The sequence below is a fragment of the Nelusetta ayraudi genome, unplaced genomic scaffold (assembly GCF_046127955.1).
Source record: "Nelusetta ayraudi isolate G7.1 ecotype Tasmania unplaced genomic scaffold, CSIRO-AGI_Nayr_v1 ptg000060l, whole genome shotgun sequence".
NCBI lineage: Eukaryota > Metazoa > Chordata > Actinopteri > Tetraodontiformes > Monacanthidae > Nelusetta > Nelusetta ayraudi.
This window is the reverse complement of record NW_027466110.1, coordinates 3,164,102-3,188,659: the sequence shown is the minus strand read 5'-3', so window position 1 is coordinate 3,188,659 and position 24,558 is coordinate 3,164,102. Positions and strand designations below refer to the sequence as shown.

General features: G+C 46.7%; 1 protein-coding gene across 2 annotated transcripts in view; it reads right to left on the bottom strand.

The window, feature by feature from the left end:
- tanc1b (tetratricopeptide repeat, ankyrin repeat and coiled-coil containing 1b) overlaps positions 1-24,558 on the bottom strand; it is a 78,795-nt gene that overhangs the window by 24,169 nt on the left and 30,068 nt on the right. Inside the window, exons 4-9 of one of the 2 annotated variants that reach the window (XM_076039699.1) lie at positions 21,714-21,818; positions 14,060-14,190; positions 11,745-11,934; positions 9,295-9,603; positions 1,944-2,066; positions 315-596 (exon numbers count right to left, since the gene is read on the bottom strand). In XM_076039699.1, coding sequence (XP_075895814.1) covers positions 315-596; positions 1,944-2,066; positions 9,295-9,603; positions 11,745-11,934; positions 14,060-14,190; positions 21,714-21,818 — 1,140 coding nt within the window. Of the gene's footprint in view, positions 1-314; positions 597-1,943; positions 2,067-9,294; positions 9,604-11,744; positions 11,935-14,059; positions 14,191-21,713; positions 21,825-24,558 lie in introns of those variants that run through there. The other variant, XM_076039700.1, reaches the window with a different exon arrangement.

Sequence of the window (24,558 nt, the reverse complement as noted above, 5' to 3'; positions counted from 1 at the left end):
TGGAGCATCTGTCTTAAAATAGTTAGAGCGGTGTAGGAAAGAAAACATGGTAGCTTCTTACCCCCAATTCACACCAAATGCGTTTCCAAGTTGATGAAAATCAACATGTTTTCACATCATTGACTTCCTGCATGAACGATTCTACCTGCTGCGATCGACGCAATCGCAACACGAGAGTGAAAAATAGAACAGTCGCGTATTTTTCCAAAGCGCCGCGGTATCATGCTACTGGGATGCTTTCGGTGTGAATTGAGGGTTAAAGACGCTAGCAGGCGCTAACAGCAACGAAGGTGACGGACGTGGTGGCAGATTACCTTTGGGAGAGGCGCTGGGACTGTTGGAGGCGATCTGACGCATGCGGCCGCCGTGGCAGCTCAACGCCACCAGGCGGGAGACGATGGCCGTCTTGCCGTAGCCGACGCTGCCCACCACCACGGCGCCATGACTCTCGGCGCCCTCCGAGGCCTTCAGCGTGTCCTCCAGCTGCTGGAACAACCAGTCGCGGCCGACAAACACCGAGTCTGTGGTGATGCTGGGCACCTCGAAGAGCAGCGGCTTGAGCATGATGTCCACTGGTTTGTAGGGAGTGAAACGAGCTGCAGGAGGAAAGAAAAACAAGGAGTGAGTTGGGATTTTCTACTGAGCGAAGGTGTTCAGCAGGCTCCACAGAGGAATCTCCAGCATGTGGTCCATTATAACTCTAACATGATTTCAGAAGCCCTGTTCACTCAAGGGCTCTCCACAAGGTCAGCTCGTCTGTGAACCATTAAAACCACCCGATGCTAACAACATTAGCCCGCAGGTCAGATTTCTTTTTCAGTCTCAAGCAGCGACACCTTCCCACCAGGGCTTCTCTTCCTGACAGCAACAGGAAGAGAAGTTTTGTAACTACAGTACAGTTTATTTTTGTACTGTTATTTTAAGGGCTGCAACAGTGTAGTTTCACAATTTGGGATCAATAAAGTACATCTATCTATCTGTCTATCTATCTATCTATCTTGGACATGTGTTTCACCTTATTAGCCATGAGTTAGACTACATCAGTGTGACTGATAACTGAGCAAGTTGCCTTCAAGGGACTACGCTTCGGTCAACTCTTAATAAATCACAAGTTAGCAGCTTCAAAATAAAGGATATATTCTATGAATCTGTAGGAGTGACGGTTTGCAGGAAATAATGCAAACACAGGCTGAATTACTGAGGCGACTGCTGCACTGTTGCCTTTTTCTTCTCCTTAGGATAAAACGCACTGGATTCTATAAATGTGTCCTCTGAAGTACGAACATTATTCTTTTGGATCGAACTCGAATGTTTGAAGAGTCGTGAAAAAAAGCAAATTAAACAGTTTGAGCGTTTATTGATGTCACAGAGAATTATTCATGTTCTCGCTCAATATTCATACTGTGGGACTTTCAACAGTGTGACTCGGCTTTTAAACATTTAACCAGGCTTTAGGCTGCTGAACCAATAAAAGCGCAATATCATTTTGCATGTCGTCACACGTCGTCTGCGACTCAAACAAGTGTCTATGTTGCGTCCATAAAGAAGCTGTTGGTAAGGGGCCGCTGGTTATTAATGAGACTTTGCTTGCGAACATTGGTTTTTAAATTGGACTCTAAATAAGAGATTAAGAGACGGCATTCCAACTTTTAGCCTGAGGTTCGGGCTGAACCTTGTATGAACTTAAGCACAGTCTGAAAAAACAGTAGCGCCGATTCCATGACTTCTAACACATGGATGAGACTCTGGCTGACACTCCTGAAGATGAAAACAGCCATTCGCGCTGCCATCAGAGTTTAATTTTAAATGTGGGCTAGATTACCAGGGTGGAATACTATTTTTAAAAAAAAGGAGTCTAAGAACTTGGAATCTGCTTTCCCTCGCTTGAACTTTCTACTTTATGACGTGCTATTATTTCCAACTGACAGAAAGGCAAGTCACACCTTTGGAGTCCTGAGGCGGCCTTCCTCCAGTGTTGTGCCAGGGAAGGCGGATGGAGGTCCGGAGCGGGGTGTTGCGCTGTTCATCAAGAAAGCTCAGGTCCTCCAGCTTGGTAGAACTGGTTGCTGAGAACACAAAAAATGAACAAACAAAAATAGTTCAAACAAAAGGTTCACTATCAGCGGCGAGCAAGAAATTCCAGGCAGGGTTGAGAATGTTGCGGCGTGTTTAACATCTCGCGCGGAAGCGACGGAGCGGCTTGGCTTTGACATTTGCAGTCGGCCCGAGGCTTTGCTAACGTTACACAGCGTGGCAGAGAGACAAAAAAATAACAACAGTATCCGTGAGACGGGACAGACGTGTTTCCCTTTTTTTTGCTTTATATTCGAGCTGACAGCTACACAGCGGATGCCAAAGCGAGCTGCACACACAAAGCGTTGTTGGTTAATTACCGCCGTCTTTTTCTAACAAAGACAGAAGGAGCTGACAATCAGAGAAAGTTTCCGTCCAGATGTTTCCCCGTTGCTGCCAACTATACTTGCAATCAGCGCTATTTTGGCCTCATGATTAATACACGATACAAATTCCACTCTCATCATCGCTCAATCATGTCATGAGGAACGATAAAAAACACACACACATACATTGAAGGACGTTCCGTCTGCTGCCTGCTTGAATGTCTCCAAACATTCTCCAGTGAAGACACAACTGGAAAGATATTTTTCTGTTTGCAGCACCTCGTTGTGAAAACAAACTTGGACACGACAAAAGCAGCTCTCCATTTGGACCGGAGCACATGGTCTGCGTGAGAGCGTAATAAAGATGTGCATTAGCGCAACAAGGTCTCTCCTCCAATTACTGTTCACCGCCAAACAATTTTATCACCATGGTGATCGGCGGCTCTCTCCGGCCCGCTGAAGTGCAGAATCAAAGCGTTTCATCTTCAGCAGCCTCAGCTGGAGGACAGACGGCCCACAAACACTCGACTCTTCTCTGCACCCTCTCAGTCCGTCACTGGCCGGCTCTCTGGAATGTCCCACTAATTAAAACTCTGTTCGCTGACAACGGAGTGACGGGGGAAGGCTGACATCAATGCAACTCTGGCCTTAATAAAAAAAAAAAGGGGGGAAAAAGCCGAAGCTGCGTTTTTGCGGTTTTACTGATGGCAAATTGAGGGCTGGACTTGTCAACAAGAGCAGGTAGAGGAAGCGACGATGACTCAGTGGGAGGGCCAAGCACGTCCCCATCTGGATACTAAACTATAATAGCTACTTCCATCCAAAGAGCAGAGGCGGAGAGGACAGTGGGAACGGACCCTTGGCTAAATCTCTGAAGGCTGCTCCCAGCGGATGAGCTCATCAAGGGCACAAAAAGCGATTGCTCTGCCCCAGCGCTCCCATGGCAAGGCGCACAGGCGGCGCTCAGATGCTCGTCACAGATCTTGGCAGCCCCCTCCGGAGCGCTCAGCCAGTCGCAGCATCCACAGCGTTGGCCGCTTTCTAAAGGACGGCTTGCAAAATAAGCAAAGTACTGCAAAGCAGTAAAGGGGCGAGAAGGGAAGCAGGATTAGAGAACTGCATGCAGGAAAACTAATAGACTCGGTCCCCATGCGGCAGACGACAGTTTGTTTAAGGCGGCTACTGTAGCATTAATCAATGAATCTTGGCTGCACCGAGGTGGGAATTACAGGGAGGCGAGCCGGAAAGAAGCAGAGGACACAAGGAGAGTTTGAACTTGTGCTTGGAAGGAAAGAAAAAAAAAGTGACATAGACAGAGTAGGGGTGTTTGGTTCCAGGTGAACAAAGTAGGAAGTAAGTCAGAAGTAAAAAGAAAAAAGAGAGCTGAACATTTATATTGAATCAAATTTTAAACCTCATATATTTTTGTTTTGCTAGAGAAAATAATAAGGTCAGAATTAAATATTCAGTTTGGCCTGCAAAGGGAGTTTGAATGCAAAAACTCATTCGCTCCCACTCTGCATTATGCATTCTGAAACATAGTCCCCCCCCCCCTCTTTCTCTCTCTGACTTAATCTTTTGTAATCCTGAAAAAGTCTTTCAAGGTTTAGAATTCCCACATGAAGCCTCCAGTCGGCTCCTTTCCACAAATTCTTTCCCCTTTTTTCATTCATCGACTGGCTGATAAAACGTACACATGACACCATGGAAGGCAGAAGTCGGACACGTGCGCCGCTTCAGACTGGGTTCTGATGAAAACCGGGTCTCTCAGTGTTGCTCACAGAACACTGGTGCTTCAGAATGCGCGACACGTTCACCCTGCTTGAGTCAAATTTGTTTTAATTTTTTAACATTTTTTGCATGCAAACGTTTACTTATCAGTATTCACTATTCAGTGCTACAAAGGCACCATGAATATTGATTTGCATTATTCTCAAATCATATTAGGGTGTGGTTAACAAAACTAAATAACAGAAGTCAGACGATCGCAATTGAAACAATGAGCAATGAGAATTTTTCGCCACTCTACAAAACAGAATCAACCACCAGCTTTGGCCCAAAAGCTTCTAGAGTCTTTCGACTTCTTGGCACAGCAGCCAAACTGAAAAACAAACACTAGCTGTGGAGGAGGTGTTGTACCAAGTTGTGGCAGCGGCCATGAAAACTGTGTCATTCCTTTTAAAGTGGCAACATATTGGTTTGTAACAGGGGGGTGCTATCAATAAGTCTCCATAAAGGTCTATAGGGTGGCAGGAAGCAGTTACCCAACACACTGTGTCTTTGAAAATAGGCATCTAGCAAGTTCTAATCTGTCAATAGAGAACCACTGAGCATATAAAATATATATATATATAAAAAAGCAACCAAAAACTCAAGCAGATGGATCTCTAGCTAGCTACACTTTTAATATCCCGCCGGTTGCAAAATCAATGACAATTCTTGGCGAATGATCCTTTTAAAAAGGTGACCTTTCCAGAGAGCTTGGCGATACGAATGAGTTGTCTGTCATTTTTAATTTCCGCTTCCGTAAGTGAACAGATCAATTTGTTCAAAATGCCAGAGGCAGAAGAAATATCCATCACAACCCAAAGACAAGCCCTGCAATTGACAGAAATGTGGCTGATGCTTTGAACAGCGTCAGAAGGGACAACACATAAAGCAAAGATGAGAAAGTTCACCTATTCGAACAGACAACGCAAAGTCTAGTTCAGAGGGACAGTTCCACGTTTAATTAGCTCCACCTTACTACCTGGAAGAAATGGAGGAACACGTTTTGTTTGTCGTATACAATATTGTGCAACCTCTGCAAATACCAGCTAGAGTGAATCAATATCTTTAAGAGGTGAAAATGGCTGCAACCCTTTGAGAGAAGCATAAAATGCGACCTCGCAACAACTTTCCAGAGTTCAGTGTTCAGAGTTCAGAGAAATAAACGGTCCACTTGTCAACGCAAAGACAAGCGAGGGAACGATTAAAATGTGCGCAACAGCCATTGTCCCCCGGGAAGACCAGAAAAATGTAGACAAACATCAGGTGCGGCTCACGGCCCCGGAACACAAAGCTCCATCGACAGCTTAACGGCATTCATGACCACAGAGAACCAAACTCAAATCTCCCTGTGTGAAAAATTCTACCGCAGGCGGCTCCGGCTTTGATTTGCAAAGCGAGGAATTTTAATGGTTGGGATTAATGTGGGCCTTTAAAAGTGAGAGCCTTCTATAAAAGCATAATCAAAAGCTTGAAAAATAAACAGTGTCATGCCTTGATACAATGCCGCACGGTGAGAGGATGAATAGGTCTTTTTTTTTTAAAGTAAGTTTAGAAACCGAACGTGTCGGTGCCAGTAAAATTCAGTTTGTATGATGTTCTGCACGTTTAGGAACAGCAGCAGCATATTGGTAAGTTACGAGAAGCATTTTTTTTGCTTCTGAGTAGAAAGTCGATCTATCAAAAAAGATGCATAAAGACGACAAGGCTAAAACTGAGACGTTGGAAAAAACAAAACAGACAAAACCAAACGATAGATTCTCCAAGAAAGCAAAGCAGGCGGAAAACAAACCGTCTCACAGCTACGATCTTTAAAAACATATTTTTTCAGGCAATGAAAGTCTGTTTTGCACACTGTGTAAACAGGATGACAGTTGCAAAAGCGCAAAACCTTTGGGGCAAACAAATAAAAATTCAATTTAAAAAAGAAAACGCTCACTAAGCATTTCAGAAAGCAGCCGAAACAAACAAGCCAATTACAACGACAGCAGAAAAGTAACTCGCGTGACATGCACAGAGTGAGCGGCCAACGCACAAACTGGCCGGCCTGGTGTTTAGTGTTCCGCCGTTTGTGACAAATAATCCATGATGTCACGTTTCACACATAACCCTCCCGCCGCGACACGTTGAGCCATGAGGTGGTGACCGGTGAGACTGCGGACACAGCGGCTGTCGTGAGCTTTTGAGATATTATAAGGAGCTTAGACATCCAGGGAGAGTTTGGAGTGGAGCTGCTGCTGCTGACTCCCGCCGCTGGCTCAGGGAATCTGATTAGGACGACTTCTGCCACGCGACTTCTGGGAGTTTTCTGAGGACATCGGCGTTGCTGGAGATCCTGAACTCTGGAGTTCACGCAAGGAAAAAAAGTTTCACTGTACTGACTGAGCCTGGTTTGCAGTCGGAACACGCCAGGGTCGGTGAATCGGAGAGGATTCTGAAGGGTCTGGAATATCGCGACTCAAGATAACGATAACGCACACAGACAAGACAGGCGGGTGGCGGATCATCGCTGGAAGAAAAATGATCCAGCTGTTAAAGGACGATCTGAGGAGACGCAGTTTGCACATTGACCCTAAGTCAGTCAACCAACTGAGCAGCATGAACACAAATGTTTTTTATGAGGTGTTTATTTTAACCATAATGTGGCGGGTATGAAACAGCGGAAGATGACTAATCAGAAAGCTCTCGAGTAATTTGCATTCGTTCATCCATTACTTATTGCAGTCGTGTAAATAAAAGCATTTTTTTTTTTTTATAACTTTAGATTAGACAGAAATTACTTGAAATGATGGATTGGCATCACTGACCTTTCACAGGTTGTAACAGTGTTACCTGCCCACCGCTGTGCTACTCCCTCCTCTCCTCCTGCCTTCCTTCTCCAACAGCATGTTGTCTTTAGTGCCTCGGCCGCTCTGAACATAAAGAGTAAGTGCGCTGGCTTTTAACAGCCAGGCAAGAGGTGCTGAAGTCGGTGTGTCAAGTGCTGCATTAAAGCAAAGCGAATTTTCACAAGAAGGTGCCAGGCAAAAACAACAGCAACAACAAAAAAAAAAACCAAGATCAAAGCTGAGCAGACTGCCGTCGTGCCAGGCAGGCACTTAAATTGTCAGCAACATATGGTACAAATGAAATGCAAAAATTCCGAAGTAGGGAAAAGTACAATGCGCTACACTTAAGTGTAATCTACCATTCCCAGCAAATTCACATGCATTGGGGTGAGCCTAAATGGTAGATGATGAAGTTAAATACGCACACCTGTACATTAGTCGTGGAAAATGAGAAGATTAAGAGCTTTTCTTCCGCAGGTGTTTCGGCATGACTCGTTTGGCATAGAATGTCTGGGGGAAAAAAGCAATACTTAAAAGAAGATTCAGAAAGAAAAGAAAAGAAAAGAGTCTTTTCATTTTTGCAATTTGATGGCGCGGTAAGAAAAAAATACAAAGGTTGCAGCACAAAGACGGTGTTTTTTCCCTCTGAACACTATTCATTTTCAAGATCCTTGACTGAACAGAAGCATCGCACCTGTCGCGCCCTGACAGGAATGCAGATTGGCTGAATGAAGCTGTTCCTTCGTGGCCTTGATTTTTTTTTAATCTTTTTTCTACAAAGGCTTTACCACATTGCAGAAAGTCTGAGGTATCTATTCTGTAAGGTCCCCCAGAAGGCAACACTGTGCCACCGTGACATCAGCCCATAAACAAGAGAGAGTAAAATATCTTGGGCACTGTGGTCTTCAGGGGCCTGAAGGCGTCGGTGGATGCTGAAAAAAAAGTTTTAAGCAGGGGTTTGGACTCTTCAGCGCAACACATGCTGTACATTGTCATGTTCAAGACACAATGGACCAGTTAACAAAAACAATGTAAGCAAAAATTGTCTAAACCATCATGTTATATGTATACTTAGCCCAGCAGGATATTTGTCTAAAATGTTAGAGTTTTAGAGACTATTTATGTAAACTTTACCCCCTCAGTGTTGACTTCTTCTTGTTGAGAGCCTCTGACTGCATTTTCTCTTACACATGCCCTTCAGGCTGCAGGCACTAAAATAAGAAAGTATTTAACTCACGTCTTTTATATTTACATTGCAATTATTTATAGCTCGGAGGCTGCCCGACGGCAAGCATGTGCAGCCCGTTCCACAGAGAATAGGACCAGATAGACATCGAGCATTTGCAAGATGAGTTTCAAACTAAATTGCTGCTGATTTCACAGTCCAACAACCGTTCTTGACCTATATGAGGGGAAAAGCTGAGAACAATCGAGCTTATCAGACCTAAAGAGGGTTTTTTTTTTTTTTTTTTTATCGACTGGAAGCGCTCGCAAGAAAACAAACGCTTGCGTGAGTTTGAACGGGATGAAGGTCATAACCAATCAACGGCAAGGAATCGGGCGGGACCGAGCTGGGGAAGGTGTGGGGGGTCTGCATGGGAAGGTGGGAAAGCGGCAAACGGTGGGCACCAACAACTGCGACAGCTGTGCGGACGTGGCGTGTGGAGCCACAACACGGAGGTTTCCGCGGCAGGAATGCGGAACTAAATCAGCCAAACGGTGGCTGGTGCTGAGGTCTGAGGCGGCACAGCAACAGCTGCTTAATCCCAAACCTGATCCAGAGGCACAGCCTGGCACTCGGGGAAAAAAAACACTGACTTCTTATTTTCCTCCAGCATCTACACATGCTCCCCGCTGTCTAGGCGGCCACTTGGCTCGGAAAGCGAACAAACACGATGCTTGTCAGCCGGCGGCGGCAGCGGGTCCGAGACACAGCGTCAGCAGCCCCCCTGACTGATTGACTGACTGACTGACTGACTGAAAGTAGCCAAGTTCCAGTGCCTACAAACAAGAGTAAACTCGACTGTGAGGTGAACACTTGAGTAAATTATGTCACCCCGCCACTTAAAGGTCCAGCGTGTCATTTTTTGGCTCGATCTCTGATTTTTATATTGGTAAAAGCGTCTTAATATACTGCCAGTAAAACATCAATAAAAGTCTATACTCGCAGTACGATAAAGTCATTTGGTTTTCCTACTTTCTTGTGAAAATCTCCAAATATTACACACTGGACCTCTAACCGAAACAAAACAGCGAAGGCAAACTAATCCACTGTCTCCGCCACACACAGTGGCTCCTACCTGCGACGGAGTTCGGTCGGGGCATCATGAGCGAAGTGGACGACTGCGACATGTACGGAATGTGTCCCTCAGGCGCCCCGGACGTCGTGCCGGGCTGCTGCTGTTTCTGCTGCGGGTCGGTCCTGGCCGGAGTGTCGGCCGGCGACGCCGTGGCGCTGCCGGACTCTTCCTCGGCCACGGGGGAGCAGGTGTCCGCTCGCGCGCTATGCGCCAGGCCATGGCACCCGTTGCCCCTCAGGCTGCCGTCCTTACTCCACTCCAGGCTGGAGCCGCTGCGGTCGTCATTCTCAGAGGAACTGGTAATGGTGGCTAAGGGGGGGAAAGAAAAAATGGGAGAGGCAAACAAATAAAACAAAAAATCAGACCGGCAGCTAAAAAAAAAAAAGAGTCTGCTTTTGATGTTCATCTGTTTTCTGTCTGTACGTGCACAGATTTCTAACGCTTGATTCAATCAGGGGTTGAAAAAAAAGACTCCCCAAAAAGAGAATATTGAAAGAGCATTGAGAGATTTCCCATGAACACAGGTGTTTGAAAAACAAACAAATAAACCCCCCCCAAAAATTCATAAAAACATCAAATCAAATCTTTTAAAACCAGAGGCCGGCGATCCAATCTAATCCGAAATGATGAGTTAAAAGGCCAAAAGCAACAGGCCGACAACAACCAACAGGCAGCCAGATATAAATCATCAGATGTTAGAGGAACAGAGGAGGCTGAACAGCTGCCTGCATTTTCATGGCACACCCCTAATCTGGCTTTCATAATACCAAAGCATGTTGCATCACCGCTAACGCCACAGTGTCTCCGGTGCCTGTTCACCTGGTTGCGTTTGAAAAGTCTTTCATGCGAACAGCTGTGAGCAGGAACCGCCGGTGCTCCATAAGAGGCCCCAGAATTGAATTACAGCCGCGGCTACAGTTATTTATTTCTGCATATTAAATGCACTTTAGGATCACTGTTGCGCTATAGGTAAAGAAAAAAGTTCCCTTCACATAACCCTCAAAGAAAACCTTCTCTGGAGTCCTTATAGAGGTGTAAAACCATCGCAAAGCCCTTTGTGTTGCAGCAATAGGCGGGTGGGGGGGCTTTAAATACGACACAAGGGCAAATTAATGTGCTTTTCAGTTTAGAGTGGGAGTCCAAACTTCAAAGAACAGGAAACATTAATCACGCGCTGGAATCTGACTTTGCGGACACGGAAAAGACTTGTTTGTAAAGCCTGCTGCGGTCTTATCGAGGAGGCCGGGCGGGATGTCGTGAGCCCACATCGCGTCGCACGATTCCTCTCTCTCCTTCCTGGTTGCACACGGGAACAAAGAAGCTTTTTAATATGGCACAAACTGCATGTGTGTGCAACGCAAACGCACGTGTCCTCTTGCAGGTAAATGCTGAAGGATGCCACATCGCGGCAACCATGAATTATTCACCCGCTGCTCGCTGCGATAGTGTCCTGGGCTGACAGAGGTGTGATCATCAGCACTGTCAACAGCACAAGCCAACACACTAAATTGTCGCCGCTGTCTGACCATGACACAAAATGCCTTTCCATTGCGCGGAAACAGAAGTCATCAGTCACGCCTTATTTACCGGCAGACCGACCGTCACTCTATTTGAGCAAAAGTGAGGGGTCAGCCGCTGCCCTGCAGCTTCCTCTTAAGTCTAAGTCTGTTGCTGCGGGCGACATTTCGCTGAAGATTCTTCAATAGATAAGATTTTTTTTTTTTTCCTTCCCGAGATTTGTGTGAAAACCGCAGGCCTCGTGAATTAAACATCCAGCAGATTAGGCGCGTTCGCCGGCGACGTCACACGCCGATAAGCTCGTTCGAATATCCAGATGTCTCAGACACTCAATATAATGTCACACTGTGGCAGCTGTCACCTCCGAGGCTTGATACAAACGCGCTGAGTGACAGGTGGATGTGATGAATGGACCCTCCCCGCGCACATGCCATTTATCGGGGAGAATCCAGAGGGTTCAGCACAATGGGGGTGGTGAGGAGGAGGAAGAAGGCGAGACTTTCTCTACAAACAGGAGAGTGCGCATGAGGGAAACGCCAACTCCCCCGGAAATCAAAGAAGTAGGAAGCCAATAATGAGTCATACCGAAAATCAACAGTTACTGAGCTATTACAAAAAAGTCAACAGTGCGGATGTGTGCTGAGAGCTGAGGCCGCGCTTTCCACCTTCCTCCGTTTGCGAGCCCTTTGTTTCGCTGATTTTCTTCTTCACCATTGTTACGCTTATTTTTTTTAGCGAAAGCCAAGAAGAACACGCGACAACCACATGCTACACATGTGAATGAAACTATTGAGAACGCATGTGATGCCTGATGGAGCGGCGGAGATGTGTGGATAACCTCCTCCATCCTGGACGCGGGCGTCTCTATCTCACATCTCACTTTTTGTCTTCTCCTGCTGTGCATTATGCAAGAGGCGTTGTTCGTTTCTCACCTATGATCCCGCTGTCTTTGCTCTCTAGAGTGGAGCTGGGGCTTGTGATGGTCCCGCAGGGGCTGGAGCGGCTGAGGGGGGGGCGGCTGGCGGTGCTGTTGAGGGTTGAGCACGGGCTGTCAGTGCAGGGTGACGCCGTGCTGCTGGTCAGAGTTGAGCAGGGGCTGATACCCTGGCTGGTCGCAGAAGACTGTTGGAAAGAATTGGGGGGGGGAAGGGTCAGGGCACAGCAGGAATGTGCTTGACTAATCAGACACGCTGATGAACTGTGCGGCCGACTTATTTTCAACTGTCAGCTGGCAAAACGTTTGCATTTCTGCAGCATGAGCAGCGGCGAAGGAAGAAAAAAAAAATCAATTTCCTGACCCTATTTGGAAGAACACGAGAAAAGTGTAAACAGCGATTTGATTTATGTTCATTTCCTATTAGATCCGGATCATCATCTCAGAGCAATGCAAAGGAGTTCCACGACAAATAAACAGGCCCGTCACATCGGAGCATGACAAAGACGCTGAAGGGCATGAGGGCTGCAAGATGGAAAAAAAAAAAAAAAAATCCTGAAAATTATACACTTGTATGTCTGGTGCAACTAAAATAAGCCAACGAGGGTTTTCACAGGGAGAGACGTCTCCAGTTAAGTGTTGAGAGACAATAGATACCTTTTCGTCACGCCACCGAGCCAGTCTGACGACCGCGCAGCAGACAGAAATCTTTGTTTGAACTGACTGACAACCATAGAAATTACAACAAAAGCTGGTTGGTCTTGTTTCACCGTTTTCCTGTCGCTGCGTTCTGTTTGCACATTTAGAAACTGTAGCTGCAAAAAGAAAATCACTATTTGACACTGCTCCAAAGCAACAATCAAGTTTCAGTGTTTCCGGCCAACGCTGAGCTCACGCTACATACAGTATGAATGAAAGTATTCCAAAGTGACGGGAATGCATTTGCTTTAGTAGGTGGAGGTTCTTGCTGCGCAGATCAAAAAGGCAAATAAAGATTGGCGAGACCAAGAACATCGTACCAAACAGGTTGCAGGTATTTTCCTTGCTTGAGGCATTTTCACCCTGCAGCGGCCTTCTTGCCACAAGGCAAACTACTCTAAATCAAAAACTTCCCAAATCACCTCTGAAATTACACTTTAACTCCAACACGCCTCTTCTCCTTCTGTTTCTCAGGGTTACTTTGGCAATTAAAACTGAAATTGTAATAACCTCTGAGCACCGCCATAACATGCTTGGCTGCACACTGGCATGCACGTCCGTGGAGTAATGTGTACATATGATATTGTCCTACACAACCATGGAAATTGATGAACCCGTGGAACGCTTCCATATATTTCCTTAATAGACAGGAAGTCATTTGTATTGTCCTCCGGCGCAGCCCTGAGCTCACAGCCCCGGATAAATCAAAGCAATAACTGCAGTGCTTATTAATTGACATTTAATAATTAACAGCGAGTCGCAGAGGTAAAATGCATCACGCTGAGGTTGAGCCAGGCTGTAAAGCAGCAGCAGCAGAAGAAGCAGCAGTGCGGAAGAGAAGAATTGCAGGCAGATGTTTTTTCTCTGGAGCCGAGCTCTGAAAAATGCACACAAACAAACGGCGAACAAAACCATTGCACTCCCGTTAATTCTGGTCTCTAGTTACAGAGCTCTTCAGTCAGGAGGTGCCTCGCTGTACATCGTCTGAGTTCCATTCAGAGCGGGTCAACATGTGTCCACTAGAGGTAATGAATGGAGAAGGCCAGCTTCGCCCAGCTCTGCTTGGCTTTTCACACAGCCTCAGTTTAATTAGTAGAACCAAAAACACAACGAGGCTAAGACCGAACAGAACTCTATTTCTGGTGTCCCGGCAAAGACACTCTGGTTACACACTGGACAGCCCCTGGAATACTACTCAAGTTACAGGGAGACTTGCACACCACAGTGCTGCAGCAGCAGCAGCAGCAGCAGCAGCAGTAGCGTCTGACACAAAACTGCAAGTTTCAAACATGCAAATTTCAAACAATTCTACCATATATAAAAAAAAAAACAACAACTAACTCTGACAGTTACCGTAGCTTGCTGAGCCAAAACTACAGATTCCCAGTGGCGGTTCCTTTATTCCCCATCCGGAGATAACGTGAAAAAAAATCAATCAAGACGTAACAGAAACATCCATTCTTTTGGACATTTGTCACAAGTTCTCCTCTCACTCACTCCTCTGTCTCTCTATCTGCGCTGCCAGAGCAGCAGCAGCTGCTGTCGGGAGACGGAGGGAGCTCTGGGGGGGTGAGGTGGGAGGGATGGGAGGGGAGGAGGGGGATATTAAAATACCTTCTTTTCATTCTTGTCGTCCATAGGTATGCGCGCCGTACCCGGGATCCCTTCTCCTAGTAAGAAGCCCAGCCTTGTCATCAGTTCCTGAGTAGCAGGGGAGGAGCCTGGTTGTTTCTCCGCTTGCAGCTCTGAAGAGAGAGGGGACGGTGAGGGTGAGGGGAGAGGGAGGGGGGGGGAAATGCTCAATGTTAGCCGACAGGTTTTGTCTCTCTCCAAACGGACGGCCCGCGCAGGGCTACTCCGCCCGCCCCGTCCTCGCCAGCTCTGCTCGCAAAGCACTGCCGCCGCTGCCGCTGCTGCACTCTGGCTGCTGCTCATGCTCAGCAGACCGGACTCAGAGAGGGAGAGAGAGGGAGGGAGGGAGGGAGGGTGAGATGAACAGAGGAGGAGTGAGGGCGAGAGAGAGAGAGGGACAGCAGCGTTGAGCGCGTACGAGTGCACGTGAACGCACGGCAGTGGCGGCACGCTGGTTGTCCCGCATCACGTCCTGAGAGCCGGTTGAAATTTAGAAGGAAGAAAAAAAAAAAAAAAAAAAAAAAAAGGCTGTTGCTTGTTTACCGCTCTCACGCATCGAGCCTGTGAATATCAATGAGCACGCACAGGTCTCTCTCTCTCTCTCCCACTCTCTCTCTCTCTCTCTCTCTCTCTCACACAGCTTAAATAGCCAGTTCACTTCCCAGACTGTTTTGAGGGCAATTGCAGGGTTGGGATGTCATCAACAAGGGATGATGAGTCTGTTGCGCCCGTACCAAGAAAAAAAATTACTTCTCTCTCTCTCTCCCCCCCCCAAAAAAAAAGAATCACTACAGAGACGAGGAAACCAACTGTGCAATTAAAAGACGACCCCACTGAGCAACTCACAGTGCTCCAGTCTGAGCGTTAGTCATCTTCAGCGATGCCCTCTGCTGTCCTCTCAGTAAGAACCAGCCAGTTCTTGAACCACGAAAACAATAGAAGGCAAATTGAGCATTCAGCTTTCACAATGCTGTAATATGCTTGTAGGCTGAAAAATGCTTTGCATAACTGCCATAGTCTTAAAATAATAATAATAATAGTCATCAGTGCCAGCAAGTAAGACAAAAACCTATTTCCAAGTTCAGTTTGTACTGAATATTTATGTTCACCTTTGACACATCAGCCCACTTGGGCAGTACAGGTTGCAAATGCTGCACTGCAAATATCTGAGTTCAGGTCAGGCCGACTTTTTTTTCTGAAGAAATAAAGGTCTTGGCTTTAAATTTCAGACACTGAAATATTGAAGAGCACTGTCAGGAATCGTAATGACCTTCGGATTTGATAAAAAATTTAATTCAAGCCTTCGGCAACGTTGACTTGGATGCCAAAGCGCACGTGGTGCTATGTTTGCCTCACCGTGCTTTCTGTGGATGCAAATGATGGGCACCACCAAGGCCATTTGGTGAAAGAAAAACAGCTAATTTAAAAAAAATAGCAATATCAGTTGGCTTATGCAAATTGCTTAAGAAGAACCTTTTAAGAGCAACTGTGCAAAGTAAACCCTGAGCCAACAGTGATTTTGTTCGTGTGATTTTGGGTGACGAGATTATAGCCCTTTGAATCCAAACACGGCCTTTCAATCCGGTGAAAGAGAGAGAGAACACATTTAGTGATCACTCGCCACCGTTCTCAATGTGGTCGTTCGCTTTCTTTGGACGCGTCACATTATTACAATTCACACGTACGCCGACAGTCAGCGCACGTCGACAGTCAGCTGTGACTCACTTGTTACGCTTCGCCGGAATCAGTGGAAACGGGGAGGGGGAGATGAGAGAAGCAGGTCGATCCTGAAGACAGGAATCTAATGCATTAAACATTCACAGCCAAAATAATCGGAGACGGTGACTGATGTTTTCAATTATGAGGCCGTCAAGTTCGTGTGCATCGCGTGGCTTTGATTTATTAAAATGTTGATGCAAACATCCACATTTCGCACACTCGACGCGGCGGTGAACATGAAACTTTGTTGCTTGTCATGTAATTTCATCAGCGAATACACTAAACTGGTTTATTTACATACACAAATGTAAATAACCGTAGCCACGCAGTAAAAGGTGAAATGCCCTCCTGTGCTTGATCTCACAGTGGTCTTAATACTTTTTTTGAGGGATGCGGGGGGAGCAAGGCTGCACTGTTGCTGGCACTACTTTTGTTGTTCTTGTAAACCATACAGGACGCAGAGGCGAAAACAAAACAACATCGTTATCTACTGGCCCGAGGAAGTTTATGAGCAGGTGTGAAGGAAAGAACTAAGAGCGCAGGAACAGAGGAAGAGCGAGGAGGAGGAGGAGGAGGAGGAGGAGGAGGAGGAGGCGGGCCAACCCCATGAAGAGAGCGGCTCCACAAAGATGGCTTGGCACCCTTCATGTCAAGAAAACAATCCAGCCGGTGCTCATTAGCAGCTGGAGTTTCATTACGACAACAGGGGAGGTGGTTTAATGAACCCTTGATGAGAACATGCATCCTGCCCCGACACACACCCTACCCTCCTTCCCCCCAACCCCTTCCCAAGACTTGTGTTGTGAACTAGTGGGTGACGTTTTAACCCTAAAGCACGTCGAGAGCTCTTGTTGCACATTCCAGCGCACCAACAGGAATGTCATTTTTTTTAGAGAGCGCACTTCACATTCGCCACTCACTGAAGGAGAGTGACATTCCAGTTAAGGGACACATGCACACAAAACACTGAGACAGTGAGATTTTCAAATGAAACAAATGGGATTGTGGGAAAATAGCAATTATGATTGAGCTGATATCTGTCAATCAACCGCAGCTACTGCAGGCCGCATAGCGGATATTTCCTTTAGGTACGTCAGCACTTGGTTGACAAGGATTTTTCCATCACCTGTGATACGTTTCCGCTACTGAACTGGGCATAATACATTTTCAGTAAGTGGACGACGCATTTTTAATGCAAAACTTAGAAAGTAAATCAATAGCAGCCAACCGTTGGTCTATTGTCTATCAATTCCCATATGATTTCACGTCACGGGGGTTGAAACCAATCAAAGACGACACTTGGTAGAAGGTCCAGAGGAGTAGCCAGTGCTAAGCTAAGCTGAACAACATCAACAGATCAGATTTTCAAATTCTTTGAAAAATATTTTCCCTACCAAAGACAATCACTGGTTACAAAACCGATGTGAAACGAGGGTCAAACATGGTGTGGAAAAGCCAGGGAGTTTTCTTTCTCTCCTCTGACTGAAATAATACGAAAATCACGTTGTGTTTATTGTGGAATTGCACTTGTGGTCTTCAGGAGCTTACTGCTGCACTGAGATTAGCTTTCACTTACCTGGAACATTTTGGATAGTCTAAAGCTTATTTTTGAGTCTTTATATACTCAAAAACACAATTTCATGTCAGAATATTTCTATGATTGAAACTTTACTTTAAGGCTCAGGAGCCCCTTTTTCAAAATTCGACATCGACGAACAAGGATATCTTTCCTAGTGATAACAGAACCTACACGAAGAAAGAGCCTATACATTATCTTTATGTCTACGGTCATGGCCACTGCGTAGCTGAAGGAACACATTGACGAGGAATTATTTGTGCTTGCAAATTGCCAACACGGGTTTTACCGAAGTAAAAACACTGAAAGGTCATCGTCTTACGAGCTGCACGACAATATGAAAAGCGAGGGCAGGTCTGAACGCCGTAAATTCAGTAGGTCAATAGTTTCTGCGATAACAACATAATGGCTGCATGGAGAAACAGGTGTTAAGAGCCTGGGCTCCAGGGTCTTAGTGGAGCTGTAAAGTGGAGTCATGCGGGGGGGGAGGGAGAGAGAGAGAGAGAGAGAGAGAGAGAGACATCATTGTGGGAGAGGACGGGACCCGAAGGTCAAGACTTGATTGACACAGACAGAAAACCGCGAGCGCAGCTGAGACGAGAAGAGCTGAGCAGCGCGTGCTGCCGGCTGCACACAGAAACAAAACACGCATGCGAGTGTGACGCACATGTGGACGCATGAAAAATACATGGAACATGAGGACCGGAGCCACTCAAAGTCAGATCTGTGGAGGGTTGTTTCACTGCTGCAACTCTCTCTCTCCCTTCCTGAGCTGAGAACTCAACACCCCCACCCCCACCCCCCAACCCTGCCTTGACCACAACAAGCACTTCTGGGAAGCTGACTCTTCCCTCCAGAAGAACAACACAGGGAACATTTTTACTGTACCTGGAAGTATTTAAACTGAAACACACAAACGTTACACCGCCATGGTCTTTCAGGAAGAAATTAAGTATCTGTAATTAATGCCTGCGAAACCGCAAGCGATGCAACTAGAGACGGAAACATTGACGACTTCTCAGCCTCCCGGAGAAGCATCTTTTCAGCACAACAGCTGACAAAAGCCTCTTTTGTGAAGTGTCGGAGCTTCGACTTGCGGCGCTAAATGTCACATAGTTCTCGAACTTCCACTGGATCTTCTGATGCAGATTATTCCGCCGAGGCATCAACGCTTCTCGCCGCGGCAACAACAACCGTCTTGTCTCGCCTCTAATCTCATTGTGCCATCGAGTCTTATTGAGCTGCGGACGACGTTGACGCCCCCGTTCGAGACAAGAGAACGTCATTTGAACCCTGGTCGCGTTTTTACTGCGTGATGCAAATTCCAGATGATGTATCTGGGCTAGTGTGAGAGAATGGCAGCAGGAAACAAAAAAAAAACCCAAAAACAAACCTGGCCTGGAGGAGCATTTGGAGGAGAGCTCGTTCGCTGTTAAGAGAACAGATGCACAGCACGTGTGGCCGACCTGGGAAGCAGTTTTTCGGCGGAGCACGGGGGCCCCCCGATTCCGCAGCTGGGCGATCGCAATTAGCCGTCATTAGTGCAGAATTTACACAGTGCCTAACTGAGCATAATTAGTTCAGTAACTTGGCTCATTCCTGAAATTTCTTCACGGTAAACTTCTCCGACCTGCTGACGGCGGCGCTCCCAGCCTGGATAGGTTCTCCCCCTCAGAATATTTCTACCGTTCAAGTAATTCCTTGAACACAACGGTGACTTTTCCATCGCTGCAGAAGAAACCCCGACATACAGGCACAATGCCTTGAGAAATAGATTTTTTTTTTTTTGAAAATACAGTAGCACTCATTGTATGGCTGTTCTCTGTATTTATTAGGAGCTGAAGGTTGTCTGGAGGCTTGGGTCAGGAGATTTGTCACCTTCTTGTTTAACAGTCAGAGCAGAAGTAACTGGAGAAGACTTTGCACGGGGAGAAAGACGAGTGGCTTTGTCGTTGTGCGCGTAGAAATTATCCTTTTTTTTTGCATTAAGAAGCAAAAGAAAGCGAGAAAAGCTTGAGGGGATGATTTACTCTGAGACAACGAGGTCTCCAAAGGTTACTAAACTGCATTTACTAAAATATTCCATTCCATTAAATTTTAATGTAGCTTCTATAAACTGGTCATAACTGAAGGAAAAAACAAGTGTTTAAGGGAGATATCATATATGAAGCTGGCATGGATGCCAACATGGCCTCTGGGTGCTTCAACTTGTTTTTTGCTCGATTCCATTTTAAAAGCAGCTGTTTGAAGGCAAGGCCATGTTGTTATTTTTTTGCGCAAAATTACATTTCGTTGCAATATCACAAAGTCGCTTGAGGTTCAGTTTTGTGCTACGGCACTATGGGGATGCATTTTATATACCCAATAACATCGAACTAATGTGGGAGTTTATTTTCTCCAGAACTACACGACTGGCCGTCCATCTGTTTATAATTTTTTTGCCCTCTCTGGAAACGAACGACCTTAGGATACTCACCTTGTTTTCAAGCCGCTTTAAATGTTCTTTGATGGTGCAGAGAGAATCCCAAACCTCCTCAGCTGACATGAAAACAGCAGTTTGCGTTTCCGTTCTTTATTTGGCACCGGCTTTTTACGACGCTTGTTTTCAGCCAGAGCTGGTGACAACAGGAAACTAGCAGATGTGAATCTCTCTCACTGGCCAGAACCTTCCCTGTAAAATTGCCCACAGTGTCACATTACTGCTGAAATATCAGTGCAGAAAGAAAAATCCTGGGCAGTCTGTGGTTAAGACTAAAAAAAAACAAAGCTTCCCTGATACTTCCGCCATGAGCTCAATTTAAAATGCAGGATTCGTCGCAGTAACGAGACAAATCTTTATTTGATGGAAGTACAGTTTACCGATCATTACACGGCAAGGAAAAACAATGCTGATTATGACTGAATTTCTTCCTCACTCAATAGAGGCCCTGGTGACACTCACTCATTTACATAACTCTTGTGGAATTTAAGAAAGGGCACGAATTCCACCCAGTGCCAGTTCAATGCAACCGTTTGGTGGCCATGAGCAACACAGAACCAGCAGTGGCAAGTTGGTTTACGTGCTACCAGAACTTAGCACGCTGGCAAGAGCTAATGTAAACATAGCTCCTGTTGGGAGGTTGCCATCTTTTTCACCAAATTGCTTTATTTTGTTGAAAAAGCCAATTTAAAGATTGTGCCATGTCAGTAATGGGTGGAAATCTCTCCTCAGTGAAACTTCTGAACGGTTATGCGTCATACAAAATGCCACCAGAGCCTCAGCTGACATTGTGGCGAGCGTAAAAGTGGTGACATTTCAACAAACTATCCCTTTAACTCCAGGCTACTTCAGTTCAAGTAAATCTCTCTGACTAAAATAGGACAAATCCGGGGCGCTAAGAATCGCTCCTCCACCGCAGAGGTTGGTCTTTTGCATTGGGGTTAATGGAGGATAAGCGCAGGGAACTTTTATCTTCGGCGAGAACTCGAAAAAGTTTCTCCTTAAACACACGCAGCTCAAAAAATGATCTCCAGCTTAATGAAAATGCCGTTTAGCCTATCTGACACCTGCGCGCTGCCAGCGGCCTCGCTCCGTGCCAACGCACGGTGCCGCGCCAGCCGGACACGAGACACGCCCTCGTGCCCTGGTATGCAACAGTCAACAGCGAGTGGGCCGCCGCTTCTCGCTTACTACTGTCTGACTGCGAGTGGAACCCGCAGAGACTCCTGTCTGGGGTGTCTTTCACTGGAGATAACCCACCACGCAACTGCACCTCAAGCTAAAAGGAGGAATTTAAGGTTTCTCTGCCCCGCAAGGTTTCATAATGAGGCACTCAGTGGAACATTACCTCGACACGCAGCGGCCCCCAAACAGATGAAAAAAGGGCGGCAGTACCAATCAAAGCACAACTTACAGGGCGCAGGAGATTTTTTTCCCCTTTTAATTACGACTAGAACCTTGTTACGTTTCCACCGAACGCAGCCTGCGCCGAGGCTGATACACAATGTGTCCTTAAACAGCAGCGAGCCGACTCCTCCGTAATCCAAACACACACTGAAAAATAAACACGGCACTATTCTGTGTTTGTATAAGAGATGACATGAAGGGGACGCAGCTTAAACACGCCGGTGCCTACGTGAAGCACTTGTACAAGAATCCTGATCTCAGCCTTTAAATGACAAAGACACATAGCTGTCTTTGTCAAAGCAACTGTGTCATCCCCATATGACAACACACACGCACACACGGCAATGGCAGCAGCGCAGGGGGCAAAGTTGTACAGTAGTTCCCAATGCATATTTGAAAAAAACAAAGCAAAAACAAAGAGGCAGTGGACGCCGGTATGGAACAGCAGGACTCACCATTGTGCGACGGCTCCTTGTTATCCGCCACCTTCCTCAGCGCTGAAGCGATGGCATCAGAGGGAACGCGCGGACTCTCCACATATTTGGGCTTTCTGATCGGACCTGCCGGCATGAACCACAGACACGGGGGGGGGGGGGATGAGAGGAATGGTGAGAGATGCCGACCGGGAGGCAGGAGGAGGGGTGGAGATGAAGGAGATGGGTGGGTGGGGGGAATATACGCAAAAAAAATGAAAAATGAAAGGCGAGGGGGAGAGAGAGAGAGAGAGAGAGAGAGAGAGAGAGAGACAGTTCTCGCTGGATTAACGTCTTCCAGATGGGACGAGAGATGAGAGGCGGAGGTGTCTTAGTTGGAAAGGCTTGGCTGCACTCTGGAGCTCACATAAACTTACTCCCCCTCCACCCCCCCACCCACATCTCTCCCTCACACACACACACACACACACACATACATACACACACGCGCGCTCTCGCCTTCTCTCTCTCTCTCCGTCTCCGACAGCTCGCTGCGCTGGTCGCTGCTCCGCTCCGTCTGAAAAACCCAGAAGTTTGTCCGCATCGCCGGAGACTCCCAGCAAAACCAGGCTGGCCGGCTCGCCGCTTCTGCGTTAACTACGGCAGGAAACCGCAGCAATTAGCCACTTCTTGAACTCCGAGACTACGGGCGGACTCGCGTGCGCGCGCACAGACACAGACACAGACACTGCTGCACACAGAGTGTAGAATAACCTCTGGAAGCGCAGCCCTGAAGAGCGGAATGAGAAGAGTCCATACGGAACGTGTCCAGGTGCCCTGATGCAAGTCAGCTGATGCACTGTATCTGGGGCAGCGGCGGCAGCGGCAGCAGCAGCAGCAGCAGCGGCAGTGAGGGACTTCTGAAGACCGTCTTTGTCTTGCATTAGGAGTCACTGTTAGCCGCTCGCTCTGTTCCCTCTGCTCGCACTGTGACAAAATTAGAAAATCCCACAGCTCCACAAAGAATGCTTGCTCACTATGCCAAACTTAAAATAAACCCTTGACTCGCTCCTCCAGAGGGAGACATGGCATTTTGTCGTGTTCGCCTTTGTGTTTAGACTCCGATTCCCCTCCCCCTGTTTTCAAAGCAATGTTGTAGAAGAACAGCCTCTTAACCCTCCCTTAAACTTAGAAGTCTGAAGTTCGGGCCGTAGAGCAGCGGCAGCAACAAAAAGGCCGACCACGGCGAAAATAGCAGTTTAGACACAAACGAGATCCAACAGGAACACCAGACTAAATACCGAGCCATTAAGGCAACATCCAAAGCAAAGCATCTGCAAACATTTTCAAGTCATCTACTTAAAATCTAGCAGTTCAAGGCACAGAAGCAGATGTTAAAAGCGTGTCCAGTGAAGACATAAAATCAAAGGTGACCCTGGAGGAAAGGTTCTGGAAATACAAGCGTTCTTTTTTTTCAAGTTCAGAACAATGACTTCATACTAAATAGCATTAGCATGCCTCATCTTACACATCAAACTTCCAACTTTGGCCAGCTGTAACCTGATCTGAGCCTCCTCGGTGTCCCATCTCCTGCTTTCACATGACTGCATGTTTAATCTCAGTCAAAACATAAAATGTTAGATCAGATACAGCCGTTTCCTCCGCCCCCCCCACCACTTTTAAAGTTCATCCACCCTAAAGGCGAGCACTTCCCCCAATCAGATAAAGCATTCTTAAAAACCACAGATTAAAGAAGAAATATCCTGCAGAGTGGGGGCTAATGATGAAGAGATGGAGTGGGGGGGGTGTATACCAGAAGCCACGTGAGAGGAAACAAACTGTAAGCCGTGTCTGCAGCAGCAAACCAAGCATGAGAGTCAACTTGATGCACAGTGCCATCTATGGATGCGCAACTTGAAATGCATACTAAGCAACGCTGGGTTTTTAATGATCGAGGACAAGAGCAAAGTCATTTCCCCTCTCGCCACGAGTTGCGACACAAATACAGTGATGACAAACTAACAGGTGAAGCTCAGTACAATAATAGTCCACAGTGTTGTCAAATCATTTGTAGTTGCAGCGTTGATATATTTGCTCCCGCTATACTGTGACCACCCCCTGACTGCCTTGTCTCCATCTAAACGTGGGGAAGACACAATGCAGCATCACTTATGGCACGAAAGACCCCGCAATTTTTGGAAGAGGTTGCTCAAAGGATGGAAAATATGGGATTTTATGGCAGACCTAAAGACAGTTAATTGTGCAAATTTTGTGCAAATTTCCAAGTCACGACGTTCATTTAGGAGACAAAGCGAAAGAGTCGAGAAAACCTAATTTCTCAATGAGCCCTGTGACTTATCAGGGTCACAGGGCTTGAATCAACATTGCACTCCACAGACAGACAGACAGAGGGACAGAGGCAAGCACGGGGTTCGAAATAGTTTCAATCACATGATTTTATGACACACAGACCAACAAACCAGGTGGCCAATCAGGGGCATTTTTTGGGGGGAGGGGGGGGGGACAACTGTCGGCTGATTGCACAAGAAACGGGAAGAAGTTCCTTCGGCGACGCCCCGAGGTCTGAACAGCAGCAACATGACAGGGACGGAACGGATTTTCCATTCAAAATCTCATCTCGAGATTTAACAGGGTGTCATTACTGCGCTGCCCTTTCAGATGGAAGCGCTGACGAACGAGCAATTGCGGTCGGTAACAGGCATGAAAAGGTCGACCAAATGGAAGCGCGAGACACACAAGCCCTTGAAGGACGGCGACAAAGGGGAGAGGGAGGGATGAGACGCTCTCGCACTCGCCGAGAAATTATTCAAATTTGTTCTCGTGCACATTCATTTGGCCCGCGGCTATTAAAAAAAAAAACTTTATG